The following is a 19,606-nucleotide window of genomic DNA, read 5'->3' as shown; positions in this document are numbered from 1 at the left end:
CTGTGTACAGCTGCAGCGATCTGTAAGCTGCTCCGACAGCTGATGCTTAAAGTTAGTGAGGTAGATATATGTCCCCAACTTCAGTGATTTTTGCACTTCGTTCCAGTCATTGGCAGCAGAGAACTGGAAGGAAAGGCGGCCAAAGAAGGAGTAGGTTTTGGGGATGACCAGTAAAATATACCTGCTGGAGAACATGTTGCTATGTTGACCAGTGAGCTGAGATAAGGCGGAGCTTTATCTAGCAAAAACGTATAGATGACCTGGAGCCAGTGGGTTTGGTGACGAATATCTAGCGAGGACAAGCCAACGAGAGCATACAGGTCACAGTGGTGGGAAGTGTATGGGGCTTTGGTGACAAAACGGATGGCACTGAGAAAGACTGCATCCAATTTGCTGAGTAGATTGTTGGAGGCTATTTTGTAAATGACATTGCAGAAGTCAAGGATCGGTAGAATAGTCAGTTTTACGAGTGTATGTTTGGCAGCATGAGTGAAGGAGGCTTTGTTGCGAAATAGGAAGCCGATTCTAGATTTAATTTTGGATTGGAGATGCTTAATATGAGTCTGGAAGGAGAGTTTACAGTCTTGCCAGACACCTAGTTATTTATAGTTGTCCACATATTCTAAGTCAGAACCGTCCAGAGTAATGATGCTAGGCGGGTGGGGGCAGTGATCGATTGAAGAGCATGCATTTAGTTTTACTAGGATTTAAGAGCAGTTGGAGGCCACGGAAGGAGTGTTGTAATGGCATTGAAGCTCGTTTGGAGGTTTGTTAACACAGTGTCCAAAGGGCCAGATGTATACAGAATGGTGTCGTCTGCGTAGAGCATCAAAGAATTACCCACACAAGAGAGACATCATTGATATATACAGAGGAAAGAGTCGGCCCGAGAATTGAACCCTGTGGCACACCCATAGAGACTGCCAGAGGTCCGGACAACAGGCCCTCCGATTTGACAGACTGAAGTCTATCTGAGAAGTAGTTAGTGAACCATGTGAGGCAGTCATTAGAGAAACCAAGACTGTTGAGACTGCCGATAAGAATATGGTGATTGACGGAGTCGAAAGCCTTGGCAGGGTCAAAGACGGCTGCACGGTACTGTCTCTTATCTATGGCGGTTATGATATCGTTTAGGACCTTGAGCGTGGCTGAGGTGCACCCGTGACCAGCTCAAAAAACGGATTGCATAGCGGAGAAGGTACGGTGGGAATCTAAATGGTCGGTGATCTATTTGATAAATTGGCTTTCGAAGACTTTAGAAAGGCAGGGCAGGATGGATATAGGTCTGTAACAGTTTGGGTCTAGAGTGTCTCCCCCTTTGAAGAGGGGGATGATTGCAGCCACTTTCCAATCTTTAGGAATCTCAGACGATGCGAAAGAGAGGTTGAACAGACTCGTAATATGGGTTGCAAAAATGGCGGCAGATAATTTTTGGAAGAGAGGGTCCAGATTGTCTAGCCCAGCTTATTTGTAGGCATCCAGATATTGCAGGTCTTTCAGAGCATCAGCTCTCTGGATTTGGGTGAAGGATAAGCGGGGGGAGGGGGGGCTTGGTCCAGTTGTTGCGTGTCTGGGGTTGGGGTAGCCAGATGGAAAGCCAGCTGTTGAGAAAATCTTATTTAAATTCTCGATTATCGTGGATTTATCGGTGGTGACAGTGTTTCCTAGCCTCAGTGCAATAGGCAGCTGGGAGGAGGTGCTCTTATTCTCCATGGACTTCACAGTGTCCCAAAACTTTTTGGAATTAGTGCTGCAGGATGCAGATTTCTGTTTGAAAAAGCTAGCCTTTGCTTTCCCAACTGACTGTGTATATTAGTTCCTGACTTCCCTGAAAAATTGCATATCGCTGGGACTATTCGATGCTAGTGCAGTACGCCACAGGATATTTCTGTGCTGGTCATGGGCAGTGAACCAAGGGCTATATCTGGAGTCTGGAGTGAACCAAGGGCTATATTTGTTTTTAGTTCAAAGTTTTTTGAAAATGGCATGCTTATTTAAGATAGTGAGGAAAGCACTTTTAAAGAACAACCAGGCATCCTCTACTGACGGGATGAGGTCAATATCCTTCCAGGATACCCGGGCCAGGTTGATTAGAAAGGCCTGCTTGCAGAAGTGTTTTAGGGAGCGTTTGACAGTGATGAGGGGTTGTCGTTTGACATGGACCCATAACAGTCGCAGGCAATGAGGCAGTGATTGCTGAGATCCTGGTTGAAAACAGCAGAGGTGTATTTAGAGGGCAAGTTGGTCAGGATGATATCTATGAGGGTGCCCATGTTTCCGGATTTAGGGTTGTACCTGGTAGGTTCATTGATAATTTGTGTGAGATTGAGGGCATCAAGCTTAGATTGTAGGACTGCCGGGGTGTTAAGCATATCCCAGCTTAGGTCACCTAACAGAACAAACTCTGAAGCTAGATGGGGGGCAATCAATTCACAAATGATGTCCAGGGCACAGCTGGGAACGGAGGGGGTCGATAGCAGGCGACAAAAGTGAGAGACTTATTTCTGAAGAGGTTAATTTTTTAAATTAGAAGTTCAAACAGTTTGGCTAAATGAAAGATAAACATCTTGTTATTCTACCCATTGTGTCCAATTTAAAAAATGCTTTACAGCTAAAGCACAACATATTATTATGTTAGATCACCGCCAAGACGAAAAAACACATCCATTTTTCCAGCCAAAGATAGGAGTCACAAAAAGCAGAATTATAGAAAAAATTAATCAATAACCTTTGATGATCTTCATGTTACAAAATACATGTATGTTTTATTCGATAATGTGCATATTTATATCCAAAAATCTCAGTTTACATTGGCGCCTTACGTGCAGTAATGTTTTGATTCCAAAACATCCTGTGATTTTGCAGAAATACTAATAATAAACATTGAGAAAAGATACTAGTGTTATTCACAGAAATAAAGATAGACTCCTCCTTAATGCAACCGCTGTGTCAGATTTAAAAAAAAAAATACGTAAAAAGCATAATCTGAGAACGGCGCTCAGAACCCAAAACAGCCAGAGGAATAGCCACCATTTTGGAATCAACAAAGTTAGAAACAACACCATAAAGATTCACTTACATTTGATGATCTTCATCAGAAGGCACTCCCAGGAATCCCAGTTCGACAATAAATGACTGATTTCTTCCATAAAGTTCCATCATTTATGTCCAAATAGCCACTTGTTGTTAGCGTGTTCAGCCCAGTAATCCATCTTCATGAGGCACGAGCATTTCATCCAGACAAAAACTCGAAAAGTTCCGTTACAGTCCTTGAGAAACATGTCAAACAATGTATGGAATCAATCGTTAGGATGTTTTTAACATAAAACATCAATAATGTTCCAACCGGAGAATTCCTTTGTCTTCAGAAAGGCACTGGAACGAGAGGTAACTCTGTCGGGGGCGCGCGTCATGAGACCAAGGTTCTCTGCCAGACCACTGACTCAAAGAGGTCTCATGAGCCCCTCCTTTATAGTAGAATCCTCATTCAAGTTTCAAAAGACGGTTGACATCTAGTGGAAGCTCTAGGAAGTGCAATCTCATCCATATCTCAATGTGTACTTGGTAGGCCAAGCTTTGAAAAACTACAAACCTCTGATGTCCCACTTCCTGGTTGGATTTTTCTCAGGTTTTCGCCTGCCATATGAGTTCTGTTATACTCACAGACATCATTCAAACAGTTTTAGGAAACTTCAGAGTGTTTTCTATCCAATACTAATAATAATATGCATATATTAGCATCTGGGACAGAGTAGGAGGCAGTTCACTCTGGGCACGCTATTCATCCAAAAGTGAAAATGCTGCCCCCTATACCCAAAAAGGTTGACCTAATGTTATAGTCAACATAGCTACAAGAACTAACGCGTTAGTAAACCAACTACAATCACACAGCACAGTATACAGTCAGCAAGCAGTTTAGCAGTTACACCGGCGGGCCCCGATGGCAATAAATCAATAAAGCCAAAATCTTACCTTCACTTGGAAGAGTTCCAATGTTGGATAGCTTATATACAGCTAGCTAATGTAGCATCCCTCTCTGTTTGAGCCTGGTGTTTAGTAGACTAAACTAGCTAGCTGCATTTGATAGCTAAGTGAAAGTGAAATAAAAATACAACAAACTTTCGCTATCTCTCTCTCTCTTGCTTCGCCTTCATTTTTAACCTCTCTGCGAGTAAGGCTAGTTTCCTGAATTTCCGCCTGTCTGACGTGTCCAATGTAAACTGCCTGTTACCCAGGCCCAGAAGCTAGGATTTGCATATAATTGGTAGAATTGGATAGAAAACACTCTAAAGTTTCTAAAACCGTTAAAATCATGTCTGTGCACATAACTGAACTGATAAGCAAGCAAAATCCAGAGGAAAATTGATCTGGAATTATTTTTTGGGGAGCTCCGAATGACTTCCAATGCAATGCTATTGAAAGATCTAATTTCCGCCTCCCAGATTGCAGTTCCTATGGCTTCCAGTAGTCTTTATACAAGGTTTTAGGCTTTTTTAGGCTTTTTTGGGCTTTTTTTTTTTGGAAGGAAAAATACTTGTAGTCTTTCCAAGTTGAGTGCCAGGGCAAAAGTAGTCTTTTTACGGGCGTGAATGTGGGCGCGCTCTTTGTTCTTTTCCTTTGCTATTGAACATAGTAATCGTCTGAAATATGATCATTTCTTTAGATATTAGACAACCTGAGGATTAATAAAAAACATTGTGTCACTCGTTTGAATGAACTTCGCTGGTAAATTTTGTTGAAGGACTGGATTATTGAATTCAATGGCGCCAATTAAACGACCATTCATTGTGTAGCTGGGACCCTTGGGATTGCAAACACAGGAAGATCTTCAAAAGTAAGTGATTTATTTTATCACTATTTGTTATTTCGTGACGCCTGTGCTGGTTTGGAAAATATGCTAATGTGAGGCGCTGTCCTCAGACAATCAAATGCTATGCTTTCGCCGTAAAGCGTTTTTGAAATCTGACAACGCAGTTCGCTTTACCAAGACTCTAAGCTAAAGAATCATGTATGACACTTGTATTTTCATGAATGTTTAATATTACAATTTTGTATTTTGAATTTGATTGAGTGGACAACATGTCAGTTCATGCTGCAAGAGCTCTGATAGGTTGGAGGACGTACGGAAGTTGTCATAGTTACTGTTTAAGTCTACGGAAGGGGGTGAGAACCATGAGCCTCCTTGGTTGGAAACTAGCTGTGCTCCGGCTACACCATGGCGCTATATATTTATATATTTAGTACAGATTTATCTAAAAGATATAACTTTTTTTATGCTTCACTATTTGTATTATTATGAAATTTACTGAGGAGTATGGTCCTCCCCTCCTCCTCTGAAGAGCCTCCACTGCTCTGAATATATTCAGCAACACATTCCTGTATTTTCTATTTATGTTATATCCTTGTATTCCTACTGCTGTATAATCAAAGGTGCTGTGTAAGTGAATCTCAGAAATGGCTGATATCTGTACGGGATCGGTGTCCCGGTACCGGGACAGTTGAGCCAACATGCGCTAATGTGATTAGCAGGACATTGTAAGTAACAGCAAACTTTCCAGGACATAGACATGTCTTATATGGGCAGAAGGTTTACATTCTTGTTAATCTAACTGCATTGTCCAATTTACAGTAGCTCTTACAGTGAGAAAATACCATGTTATTGTTTAATGAGAGTTCAGAAACATATGTTTATCACGACAACTGGTTTGATACATTCACCTCTGAAGGTAAATAATGTACATACATTCAGTAAGCTTTCTCTGATTTGTCATCCTGAGGGTCCCAGAGATAAAATATAGCATAGTTTTGTTTGATAAAATCAATTTCAATATTCAAATGTAGGAACTGGGTTCTACAGTTTGAACCCCTGCTGTCTCTGGCTACACACCCACTAGATGTGTGAAAGTTGGTGTATAAGCTAATTATCCATCATGTATGACATTCCTGGCAGTGTGTAAACTTCAATGTTGTATCACAATATCATTTTTGTATGTTCTCTATAGTTATGTACTTGAAAATGTGTCAATTGACCAATTCGGCACATTTGGGCAGACTTGACACGAAATATTGTCCAGTATTGCAATGCTTCACTGGATCAATCTGAAACTTTGCACACACACACTGCTGCTGTCTAGTGGCCAAAATCTAAAATAAGCATGAACTGCAATATTATATTCTGGCCTTTCTCTTGTATTTCAAAGACAATTAAAAAAAATAGAAAACGCATGTTTTTTTTTGTTATTACCTTTTACCAGATCTAATGTGTTCTATTCTCCTACATTCATTTCAAATTTCCACAAACTTCAAAGTGTTTCCTTTCAAGTGGAATCAAGCATATGCATACCCTTGCTTCAGGTCCTGAGCCACAGGCGGCTAGATTTGGGTATGTAATTTTAGGCAAACATGGGGGAAAAAGTGTTCGATCCTTAAGAGGTTTTTAATTAATGTTTGTTTGAAATTTTTGTCCGGGCAAAAAATAAACCTCAATTTATAGAGTACAACTGCAACTCTTCTTTGACACCTCTAACATTACTCTAGAAATGTATCTAATTAGAATCTTTACTGATTAACATATTGTAAGTGCACTTCCTGTCTCCTGAGGGTCCCAGCATGGCTCTGCTGGCGCTGGTGCTCTGGGGCTGGGATGTGAGGATCTTGGGGTGGTCTGGTCAGCCCTATCTGATGAGGGGAATGTGCTGGTGTGGGAGGAGTTGTACTGGGTCTGGTTACTGACCTATTGTGCTGAGTCTGTGTGAATTCCTGAGGTTCACTGTGATAAGAAGTGGTAGACTCCAGTTTTCTTAGAGTGTGGTTGGTAGTGTCTCGGTGTTCTAGCAATTCTATGACTGCTGACAACTCCCTTTGTAGCTCCTCCCTGATGTCATCTACCTCTCTCCTCATGATTCTCTCAACCGCTACCAGTTTCTCTCTCAACTCCTCCTTATCCTGCCTCAGAACTGTCACATCACCACCAAGCTCATTCACCTCTACCTCCAGTAGGGAGATACTTCCAAAGGCCTGGGACAGCTGGGCCAGGTTGACACTCTCCATGTCTGCTAGGGTGGCTTGGTTATGTATGATGACTTTTGGAATGAACTGATTAGCCATCAGGTCTGTCCTCTGTGTCTGCTAGCTATTTCAGTGATGTAAACTCATGTACTGTATATAGAGGATAAGTGCAGCTTCTGGGCCTTGAATCATTACGGTGCCGTTGTTGTAGGTGTTAATGATGAAGAGTCCATTATCAGGCTCCTGTACATCAAATACCAAGATCTGTCGACCATTAGTGATTCCTCTCTTTCTGACATGGCCAAAGTGCCAAGCAGCAGTATGCTCTGCAAAGAAAACCAGGTCTCCAACTTGGGTATATGTTTGGGTGGCAGGTAGCCAGTGGTTAGAGTGTTGGACTAGTGACCGAAAGGTTGCAAGATTGAATCTCTGAGTTGACAAGGTAAAAATCTGTCATTCTGCCCCTGGACAATGCAGAAAAAAAACAACTAACGTCTCTTCCCTCAGTAGCTTTTGTTTGTGATGCTTTTAAATATGTTCTGTTATTTTCATATCAAATCACATTTTATTGGTCGCATACACATATTCAGCAGATGTTATTGTGGGTGTAGGAACACAAGCATTTCTCTAACTTCAACAGTGCAGTAATGTCTAACAATACACGATTATGCTGTGACACACCGCCCCAGACCTTGACGGACCCGCCACCTACAAATCAATCCCGCTCCAGAGTACAGGCCTCGGTGTAACACTCATTCTTTCTTCGATAAGCGCAAATCCGACCATCACCCCTGGAAACCGACCATCACCCCTGAGACAAAACCGCGTCTCGTCAGTGAAGAGCACTTTTTGCCAGTCCTGTCTGGTCCAGCGACGGTGGGTTTGTGCCCATAGGCGATGTTGATGCCGGTGATGTCTGGCGAGGACCTGCCTTACAACAGGTCAAGCCCTCAGTCCAGTCTCTCTCAGCCTATTGCGGACAGTCTGAGCACTAATGGAGGGATTGTGTGTTCCTGGTGTAACTCGGGCAGTTGTTGTTGCCATCCTGTACCTCTCCTGCAGGTGTAACGTTCGGATGTATCGATCCTGTGCAGGTGTTGTTACACGTGGTCTGCCACTGCGAGGATGATCAGCTGTTCGTCCTGTCTCCCTGTAGCGCTGTATTAGGCGTCTCACAGTATGGACATTGCAATTTATTGCCCAGGCACATCTGCAGTCCTCATGCCTCCTTGCAGCATGCCTAAGACACGTTCACGCAGATGAGCCGGGGACCCTGGGCATCTTTCTTTTGGCATTTTCAGTCAATAGAAAGGCCTCTTTAGTGGCCTAAGTTTTCATAACTGTGACCTTAATTGCCTACCGTCTGTAAGCTGTTAGTGTCTTAACGACCGTTCCACAGGTGCATGTTCATTAATTGTTTATGGTTCATTGAACAAGCATGGGAAACCGTGTTTAAACCCTTTACAATAAATATCTATGAAGTTATTTGGATTTTTACAAATTATCTTTGAAAGACAGGGTCCTGAAAAAGGACGTTCCTATTTTCGCTGAGTTTCTACAGAACCAGTCAAAAGTTTGGACACACCTACTCATTCAAGGGGTTTTCTTATTTTTTTTACTATTTTCTACATTGTAGAATAATACTGAAGACATTAAAACTAAGAAATAACACATATGGAATCATGTAGTAACCAAAAAAGTGTTAAACAAATCAAAATAGATTTTAGATTTTAGATTCTTCAGATAGCCAGCCTTTGCCTTGATGACAGGTTTGTACACTCTTGGCATTCTCTCAACCAGCTTCACCTGGGATGCTTTTCCAAAAGTCTTGAAGGAGTTCCCACATATGCTGAGCACTTGTTGGCTGCTTTTCCTTCACTCTGCGGTCCAACTCATCCCAAACCATCTCAATTGGGTTGAGGTCGGGTGATTGTGGTGGCCAGGTCATCTGATGCAGCACTCCATCACTCTCCTTATTGGTCAAATAGTCCTTACACAGCCTGGAGGTGTGTTGGGTCATTGTCCTGTTGAAAAACAAATGATATTCTGACTAAGCGCAAACCAGATGGAAAGGCATATCGCTGCAGAATGCTGTGGAAGATTGATGATGCTGAAGCTTGGCACACTTGTATTTGGGAAGTTTCTCCCATTCTTCTCTTCAGATCCTCTCAAGCTCAGTCAGGTTGGATGGGGACCATCACTGCACAGCTATTTTCAGGTCTCTCCAGAGATGTTAGATTGGGTTCAAGTCCGGGCTCTGGCTGGGCCACTCAAAGACAATCAAAGACCTGTCCGGAAGCCACTCCTGCATTGTCTTGGCTGTGCGTTTAGGGTTGTTGTCCCGTTGGAAGGTGAACCTTCACCCCAGTGTCATGTGCCTTTTACTGAGGAGTGACTTCCATCTGGCCACTCAACCAGAAAGGCCTGATTGGTGGAGTGCTGCAGAGATGGTTGTCCTTCTCGAAGGTTCTCTCATCTCCACAGAGGAACTCCAGAGCTCTGACAAAGTGACCATCGGGTTCTTGGTCACTTCCCTGACCAAGACCCTTCTCCCCCGATTGCTCAGTTTGGCCAGGCGGCCAGCTCTAGGAAGAGTCTTGGTGGTTCCAAACTTCATCCATTTAAGAATGATGGAGGCCATTGTTTTCTTGGGGACCTTCAATGCCACAGAAATGTTTTGGTACCCTTCCCCAGATCTGTGCCTAGACACAATCCTGTCTCGGAGCTCTACGGACAAGTCCTTTGACCTCATGGCTTGGTTTTTGCTCTGACATGCACTATCAACTGTGGGACCTTATATAGAAAGGTGTGTGCCTTTCCAAATCATGTCCAATCAATTGAATTTACCACAGGTGGACTCCAATCAAGTTGTAGAAACATCAAAAGGATGATCAATGGAAACAGGATGCACCTGAGCTCAATTTAGAGTCTCATAGCAAAGGCTCTCAATACTTATTTAAATAAGGTATTTCCCTATTATTAAGAATTTGCACCAAAAAAACTATTTTTGCTTTGTTATTATGGGGTATTGTGTGTAGATTGCTGAGGATAAAAAATAGACATTGAACTGACATATGTGCCCAGTTGGTAAGCCCTCAAGATGCATGTGAAAATCCTTTGATCCTTTGTAAATGAAAGTGTACTTTTCATTAGTTAGACTTCTGCCTATGCTCAAAGTACAAATATGCCTTTAGATATTGTGGCACAATCTGGGCTGGGAGTGAGAGAGAGGGACAACCTGAGCTGGGGGTGAGAGAGAGACAACCTGGGCCTGGGGTGAGAGAGGGACTGGGAGTAGCTGCACTTGTTGTCAGATTGAAATTGTTGTTTTGATTGCTCACCATTGCACACACATATGAATGCTTTTCTGAGTGTTTTGGTCAGTTTCTCCATAATTCAAAATGTTAAGTGTAATAACAACGATCACTCTGGTAATAATAAACATGCCCCAGGGATTGCTGTGCCCTTTTAGAACTGATAAAATAGATTTAAAATAGATATTACAGTTTAGTTTAAAAAAAAGGTCTGGAATCAAACAATCCAGCATTAACCTTCTATTGACATTTTGATATTAAATTTCTTCCAATATGATATGGAAAGTTGGGCCTGCAACAAATATTTATAGTGCCTGTAATATATTTTTGATAGGGGGCATATCCAATCGACTGAGGCATAACTAATTGACTTTTTTAGTGAAGTAAATATTGGGCAGACCGCACCACCATCTGGAGAGCCCTGTGGTTGCGGATGGTGCAGTTGCCATACCAGGCGGGGAAGCCCGACAGGACGCTCTCAATTGTGCATCTGTAAATGTCTGTGAGGGACTTAGGGGCCAAGACGAATTTCTGCAGCATCCTGAAGTTGAAGGGGCGCTGTTGTGCCTTCTTCACCACACTGTGGTGGGTGGACAATGAAGATTGTCAGTCATTTTTTACGTCGTACACCTTGTCCACTGCAGCTCCGTCGACTTGGATAGCTCCCTCTGCTGTCTCCTGAAGTCCACTATCAGCTCCTTTGTTTTGTTGACATTGAGGGAGAGGCTATTTTCCTGGCACCACTCCGCCAGGGCCCTCACCTCTTCCCTGTACCCTGTCTTGTCGTTGTTGGTAATCAGGCCTACAAGTGTTGTGTCATCTGCAAACTTGATGATTGAGTTGGAGACGTGCATGGCCACGCAGTCATGGGTGGACAGGGAGTACAGGATGGGGCTGAGCACACATCCTTGTAGGGTCCCTGTGATGAGGATCAGCACAGTGGAGGTGTTGTTGCCTACCTTTACCACCTGGGGATGGCCCGTCAGGAATTCCAGGACCCAGTCGCACAGGGCTTGGTTCAGACCCAGGGCCCTGAGCTTAATGATGAGCTTGGAGGGTACTATGGTGTTAAAGGCTAAGCTGTAGTCAATTAAGAGCATTCTTACATTCTCTTGTCAAGATGGGATAGGGCAGTGTGCAGTGCAATGGCGATTGCGTCATCCGTGGATCTAGTGGGGCGATATGCAAATTGCAGTGGGTCTAAGGTGTCAGGTAATGCAGAGGTGATATCATCCTTCTGCTGCTAGATCAAATGCAGTGGGCCAAGCTCCTGCTACTGTTGCCGTTGTTATTTTTTGAATTTGAGCATTGATGTATGTAATCTTTTCAATAATCCATTTTTTATAATGAAAATATACTGAACAAAAGTAAAAAGTATAAACGCAACATGGAAAGTGTTGGCCCCATGTTTCATGAGCTGAAAAAAAATCTCATACATTTTCCATACGTACAAAAAGCTTCTTTCTCTCAAATGCACAAATTTGTTTACATCCCTGTTAGTGAGCATTTCTCCTTTGCCAAGATAATCCATCCACAGGACAGGTGTGTCATATCAAGAAGCTGATTAAACAGCATGATCCATACACAGGTGCACCTTGTGCTGGGGACATGCAACACAATGCCACAGATGTCTCATGGTTTGAGGGCACAATCACTATGCAGCACACAAAGAGGCTTATACACTGCGCCTCGCCTGGGTGCACAGTGGAACCTTGCTGGCAACTGGATCAGGGTGCAATTCTGGATATAGACTATGTGGTCCAGGCTGGCAGGGCGGTCAGATGATAAAGAAAAGTCATTCTCAGATATGTTTCTCTTGGTTTACTCTTGAAACTAAATCAACATCGTTCAAAGACACTAGAAGATTTTGTTGATTTCTCTGTCATTGTATTGTCATATTTGGTCGGCTTCAGTTGCACCTATGTTTTTACCCATGAAAAAGACATTTATATTTCCTCAGATATAATGGTACCATTAAAGTAATGTTTGTAGTTAACACCGCATTTATCCCTCGCTTTTTTTTTTCTCTCGATGTAAATCATGTCAAAAAAGCACTTATTTTTCCCCCAATTATCAAAACGCACCATGAATCAGAGCACTATTGAAGAAATTATCCATATTCTCCATTGTATTTTCTATGATTAGAGGTCAGACACAGAGCCACATTCTTCCATTCTCTATGATTAGAGGTCAGACACAGAGCCACACATTTACATTGGATAAAAGAGAGGCAATAGAACAAGAGCGATGAATGCAACATTTCCCTCAGGGTACGTCACATATTGTCTTGGAAATTAGCTTCGGTAATGAGTTTTTTAAAACAAAATCAATGATTACATTTTAAAAGCCAGTCTTTCACTCATGAATACATCACTAGGTGATGTAAAATATCACTGTATTCCTACTTCAGATGAAAAAATGGCACACAAGGAACCTATCTTTCTTTGATGTTTTCAAGCAAACCAAATCACCTTCATTGGTGCCATTTACAAACAGAATTTGTCATTGAAACGTACTGTGCAATGACCTAGATTGGAACAACATGGTAGATACTCAGAAGTACAAATGACATCTACTGCATTCTCCCCTTTTAGAAAAAAAAGACTTTTCTCTCCTGAAAGCAAATCCTCCCACCAGTCTCCTTAGATTGAAACATGTCTGTCACGGGTGTGGGGACGAATGGTTAAAATCTCATCTTTCAGATGCTTATGGAGAATATTGATCGCATCAACCTTTTCAGTCACAGAGTAGGAAGAGATACCCGAGGAACAGTTGTGCCCGTAGTCTACCCTGAGGGCAAAGCAATGACAGACTCATTTCACTTTGACCATGAAGACGAGACAAGTTCCCTCTCTCAACATCCAATTGACGTTTGTCTGTAGGGGCGCTCTGTCATGTCCAAGGTACAGACACCGGCTGGACCCCTGGGTTTTGCATTTGATGTGATGAAGGATTGAAAGCAGGATAAGAAATGGTAGGAGTTTCATGGGGTGGAAACATTGAAAGCATATGTTATGTATCACATCGATTTACATTATGTATCTATTTTATGGATGGATTCCATGAATTAGTCACAATCTGGTCACAGATTAACATATTTTATGTGGTATAACATTTACAATTTGATCCTGGCAGCAACCAATTTGTTCAAACGACAGTGTAAAGTACTACAGTGTAAAGTACTACAGTAACTTCATAGAGAGAAGAATACAACACTCGGAACCTCACACACGAGTTCCCTGAAGCCATAACCTCTTCTAAAAACGCTACTGACATAACCTCAATCAGGGAAACTCTAACAAGCATAATCAATCAAGAGAGTTTAAATATGTTTTCCAGGATAGCCATGTCTCCCAGGGGGCTACAATACCGGTAAGTCTATGGTTTCCCACCCAAACAGGCACCTCTTTAGATAATGTCACTTTGAAAGGGTGTCAGTGCTTCTTCTACAGTGTGCTACCATATAAATATTAGGGTGCTTAATTCATTCATCTGCATTTAGCTCCCATTTACAGTCAGTTGACCTTGACATTGCCTGGAAGCAGCATTTAATTGCCACCACCAGATTATATTGATGAAAAGGGCAGAGGTCCTCATGACAATATATATAGAGTGATCGTTATAGACAAAATTGTGAAAGATTGGATATCGGCGTCTATGACCTCATCGCTGAGTCGGCAATAATCCAAATACCCCTGTTTATTACATTGTATTGACAGTTAAGACTCACCGCAGACAGTCAAACAAGTGTGAAGAATATAACGTTAAGTTCTCCACACTGAGCCAGCGTATATACTCTTATGAATCGATAACCCATTGAAGTGCCTCATTGAAATGTGACAACTAAGCCGGACAAACTATGATTTATTTGATACCACTTTGTCTTCCAGGGACAAACCCCCAAAAGTTCCCATTGGATAGTTTGCCACGATAAAATCTGGTTTTGTTAGATGTCAAACCAGAGTTTGAACAGGCGATTCGACTAAAGGAAATCGAAATGAGCTCTGAACCATTGAACAAAAAGTTAAGAAACAGAAAAATTATTTCCCACTTGACAGACAGCTGAGAACAGAGAAATTGGTCTTGTTAAAAAAGAACTGCTTGAAAGAGCAGATCAATCCATCCTTTTGTCATTTGAGGCTACCCAGTATCCTTCAAAGTTGGCCTTCAATCGACAAATGTCAATTAACAAAGTTTGACTTTAAGCGTTTGATTGAGCCTGCCTAGAGTGCCAGGTGGTTGTGGTAACAGGTTTGCACTTCTGGGACTATTCCATTGGTTCCATTGTGTCAAACGAGCTCAATCAGGTGTAGAAAAAGAATTTGAAGTAAAACTCATACTATTTGAACCCAAGTCTGCTACACAATATTGCTACTTGCTGCCTATTGAGCCTACATCTACTGTGATGAAGGACAGTCTGTCCTTCATCTCTCCAGTTGCATGACTGATTTATATAATTCATATTCATGGGTCCTAAATGTGCTGGATGGAATTGATCTTCAGATCCTCATCTGCAGCACTGACAGGCAGTGGCGTGTGAAAAATATCAATAATGTATCTTAATAAATACCATATGTCAATAATATCCATCCTAAACCATCATTTAAAAGCTGATAGCTGTCATTTATGGAGATATTTACTTAGAAGAAAAGTCCATTAGTTATGCCTCAGTCAATTGGATATGCCCCCTATCAAAAATATATTACAGGCACTATAAATATTTGTTGCAGGCCCAAAGCTCCATGTCGTATTGGAAGAAATGTAATATGAAAATGTCAAAAGAAGGTTAATGCTGGATAGTTTGCTTCCAAGACCTTTTCTTTTTGCCTGGCATGGTGTTTTATGTCTCCACAAATGATTAAGCAAATAGAACTAAACTGTAATATGAATCAATTTTATCAGTTCTAAAAGGGCACAGCGATCCCTGGGGCATGTTTATTATTACCAACCTGATCACTGTTATTACTCTTAACATTTTGAATTATGGAGAAACTGACCAAAACACTCAGAAAAGCATTCATATGTGTGTGCAATGGTGAGCAATCAAAACAACAATTTCAATCTGACAACAAGCGCAGCTACTCCCAGTCCCTCTCTAACCTCCAGCTCAGGTTGTCCCTCTCTCACCCCCAGCTCAGGTTGTCCCTCTCTAACCTCCAGCTCAGGATGTCTCTCTATCACCCCCTGCCCAGATTGTCTCTCTCTCTCACCCCTAGCCCAGTCAATGTAAATAGTCCATGTGGCCATTCGATTAAATGTTCAGCAGTCTTATGGCTTGGGGGTAGAAGCTGTTGAGGAGCCTTTTGGTCCTAGACTTGGTGCTCCGGTACCGCTTGCTGTGCGGTAGTAGAGAGAACAGTCTATGACTTGGGTGACTGGAGTCTTTGACCATTTTTTGGCCTCCCTCTGACACCGCCTATTATATAGGTCCTGGATGGCAGGAAGCGTGGCACTAGTGATGTACTGGGCCGTACGCACTACCCCCTGTAGCGCCTCAGATGCTGAGCAGTTGCCATACTAGGGGGTGATGCAACCAGTCAGGATGCTCTCGATGGTGCAGCTGTAGAACTTTTTATGTGCCCTTCACTGATGAATCCCGGTTTCAACTTTCCTGGGCAGATGGCAGACAGCATATATGGCATTGTGTTGGTGAATAGCTCTCTGATGTCAATGTTGTGAACAGAGTGCTCCATGGTGGCGGTGGGGTTATGGTATGGACAGGCATAAGCTATAGACAATATTTGCATGAGGCAAATGGCTGGTTTTCTGATCCACGTCCCTACCATTTTTTTAACGGTATCTGTGGCTGCATACATATCTGTTTTCCCATTCAGGTGAAATCCATAGATTATGGCCTAATGAATTTATTTCAATTGAATGATTTGTATGAGCTGTAACTTGTTGATGTTTGTGTTTATATTTTTGTTCAGTGTAGTATCATAAATGCTGGTCAGTGATGGTCTCTACCTGTCCTTAAGTAGGTACAGCACATATGCAAATGACCAGCATGTGTATAATTTGCCAAACAATATTTTTTATCTAGTTTCTGTCCTGACAGACACTGGAAAGACCATGAAAATAATTATGTTTTGCAATGTCCAGTGGTACAAAAAAGCATTTAGTCAGCCACCAATTGTGCAAGTTATCCCACTTAAAAATATGAGAGTGGTGTGTAATTTTCATCATAGGTACACTTCAACTATGACAGACAAAATGAGGAAATAAAATCCAGAAAATCACATTGTAGGATTTTTAATGAATTTATTTGCAAATTATTACACAAGTATTTACAACTTAAAAAAATAACCGTGGTGATGTCACTTTATTACTGTAAGTATCGACAGTTAGGTTACTCAAATGTTTTAGGCAAAGTGTTGACATAAAAATTGAGTAAGCGGAACTAATTACTTTTTACAGTGCACATTAGTGGAGGAATCTTCTCCTCTTTCATTGGAGAACATGAATCATTTTTATATATAAAAAATGTCCCTGCAGTCTCCCAATCCATAATAGATTACCACAACCATGGAAGATAGCTCAAGCACCAATGTAGCCTAATGTACATGTTGGAAATTAAATGAATGATTGATGTATTGTCTAAATGCAATATACAGTAGAGTCTACAATAACTCTGACAATGCATTTTACTTAGACCATGAGTTGCCAACGATTTCACAGACATAGGAAGTGATGGGTCTACTATATGTTGAACTGTTTTGATCTCTAATAGCCTATATTTATGTTTTGTTCAGGTCCAATGTATGTCTTGTAACATGGATATTGATGACATAAATGGAATCCATGACTCATATTGACAGGCAGAAAACAGAGCACTATGACCCAGTGGAGATGTGCTCTCCTCTCCAGTAGAACCATTGTGATCAAGCTGCAAGTTTACTGTCACGCCTGTCAGAGGCAGGCAGCTGCATCAGCTATATAAAACCAAGGGTGGAGGTCTCATCACCATTCAACTAGAGAAGGACTGATGTAGCCTGCAAGACAATTCCAGGCGGGAAGGATTACAATGCAAATGGGAAACTAGCAGTTGCAACATTTGACAGATGTCTGCAAGTCATTGTTCTTTCATTGGTATCGATATATATTTTGATATCAACTTTCTATATACCATTTGTTTTGTTTAGATAGCTAAACTGTTAATTGAGAACAGATGTTGCTATACATTTCCAGATAACATGCTGGATATTTACTTCAAAATCAACAATTTTACATCCAACATTATAATTGGGTCGTTTCTACAATGAATGAAAATGAAGAAGAAACGGACAGAAATACTTTCCTCTCCCAAAATATTTTACTAGATTGATTGAAATTAATTAAGAAAAATTTGGAGACTTGGCGATATAAGAACTGACCACACTGTTTCAAGTGATAAATCAGTGATGGAGAAAAACACCACAGGTAACCTCGAGCCAACTCCTGCATTATATGGACTAATAATGAATTTCACCAACGATACCTATGTGACAAAATCTTCAGAGCTGAAGGAAAATGAAGAGAGTCTTGCTTATCAAACCAGTTTGGCAGTAATTCTCTTCGTTTTCACACTCGCCACTACTTTATCCAACGCATTTGTCATTGTAACGATTTATCAGTCGAAAAAACTGCACACTCCAGCAAACTTTCTTATAGCGTCTCTAGCTGTCACCGACCTCTTGGTGTCCATTTTGGTGATGCCAATATGCGTATTGTACACGGTGAGTCACACCTGGACATTGGGACAAGTTACATGTGACATTTGGTTATCCTCAGATATAACATGTTGCACTGCTTCTATCCTTCACTTATGCGTAATCGCTTTGGATCGATACTGGGCAATAACAGACGCGGTTGAGTATTCCAAAAAGCGCACGCCATCGCGCGCGGCGGGGATGATCGCGACTGCCTGGGTCATCGCAATCTGCATCTCTCTACCTCCGCTTTTCTGGCGCCAGGTGAAGGCAGAGGAGTTGACTGAATGTAATGTCAACACGGACCACATTTTCTACACTATTTACTCCACGTTTGGAGCATTCTACATCCCCACTTTGCTGCTTATCGTGCTTTATGGAAGAATATATGTGGAAGCCCGTAAGATCATTTTGAAACAGTCACCCAAAAAGGTAGGGAAGAGACTTACTTCAGCGCGCCTGGTCACGAACTCTCCTGGATCTGTGGCATCGACATCACCTTTGCAGTGTGGAAGACATGATACCCACTCCGGTGACACGGGTTCCTCGGCAAGTGAGAACCAAGTGAAAGTAACCGTGTCTGACGCACTTTTGGAGAAAAAAAGAATCTCAGCCGCTCGGGAAAGGAAAGCGACCAAAACATTGGGAATAATTTTAGGCGCATACATTATATGCTGGTTACCCTTTTTCATTTACACCCTGGTGGTGGCCACCTGTGAAACTTGTTTTTACCCCGAGTTGTTTGACTTTTTCAATTGGCTTGGTTATCTCAACTCGTTAATCAATCCAATTATATATACCATGTCCAATGACGACTTTAAAAAAGCTTTCCATAAACTCTTGTGCTTCAGATGTTGCAGATCCTGAAAAGACGTCTTCTGTGCCCTATTTTGTTTGCATTATTGTTCTATAGAATACAAGAAAAATATTGAACACCTTTATCATACCAGTATCTCTGCACATTGTAAATATGGTACTGGAACTGACCTTGTATATAGCTCACTTCTCGGGCTCTTCTTATTTCTATTTCTGGGGTGTTTTTGTTCTACCTTATGTTATTTTAGGTAGTACATTGATATTGATACATGCATTGTTGGGTTTAAAGCTTGCGATAAGCGCATAATGACCTTTTGGGGACCTCCATTTTTACGAACTCGCCAACGTTGCGCAATCCTCAAATGCAGGTTTAATATGTAATACAGCTATACTTGATCCGATTATAATAGATTGTGAACACAACTGAACAAAATCGCAGTTGGAAAATTCAGATTTGTTGTTCGTGTTTTGCAAGGGCTCCAATTTGGGGAATATGTTGGCGCGCGGCGCATTGCGCGTTATTCCCAGGGTGACTGACCCTAATGCATTTCATATCCGCTGCACCATTAGTAGGCCGTAGAGCTCTCCAAACCAGACTGGGCTAAAAGCATTATTTCTGCACATTGTACATTGTTTTTGTTTTGCATACACATGTGTGTACATAGGCCGAATTATCATTTTGTTTTCTTTGTAAAACTGTCACATGGAAATAAGGGATGTTACTGTATTTATTATATCAGGATAAGTGATGGAAATGATTATGATACGATCGAACTGTAT

The 19,606-nt window shown here is 41.6% G+C and overlaps 1 protein-coding gene across 1 annotated transcript; it reads left to right on the top strand.

Moving 5' to 3' along the window:
- Positions 1 to 17,722: 17,722 nt before the first annotated feature.
- LOC135507419 (5-hydroxytryptamine receptor 1D-like) lies at positions 17,723 to 18,877 on the top strand. Its single transcript, XM_064926961.1, has one exon. It carries the CDS (start codon positions 17,723 to 17,725, stop codon positions 18,875 to 18,877), a length of 1,155 nt encoding a protein of 384 aa, XP_064783033.1.
- Positions 18,878 to 19,606: the final 729 nt, after the last annotated feature.

This window comes from Oncorhynchus masou, chromosome 21, assembly GCF_036934945.1.
Source record: "Oncorhynchus masou masou isolate Uvic2021 chromosome 21, UVic_Omas_1.1, whole genome shotgun sequence".
Classification (NCBI taxonomy): Eukaryota; Metazoa; Chordata; class Actinopteri; order Salmoniformes; family Salmonidae; genus Oncorhynchus; species Oncorhynchus masou.
The sequence above is the reverse complement of the archived record's forward strand: the minus strand, read 5'-3'. Positions and strand labels throughout refer to the sequence as shown.

Coding starts and splice junctions, on each gene's coding strand:
- LOC135507419 (XM_064926961.1), top strand. CDS start 17,723: ATGGAGAAAAACACCACAGGTAACCTCGAGCCAACTCCTGCATTATAT.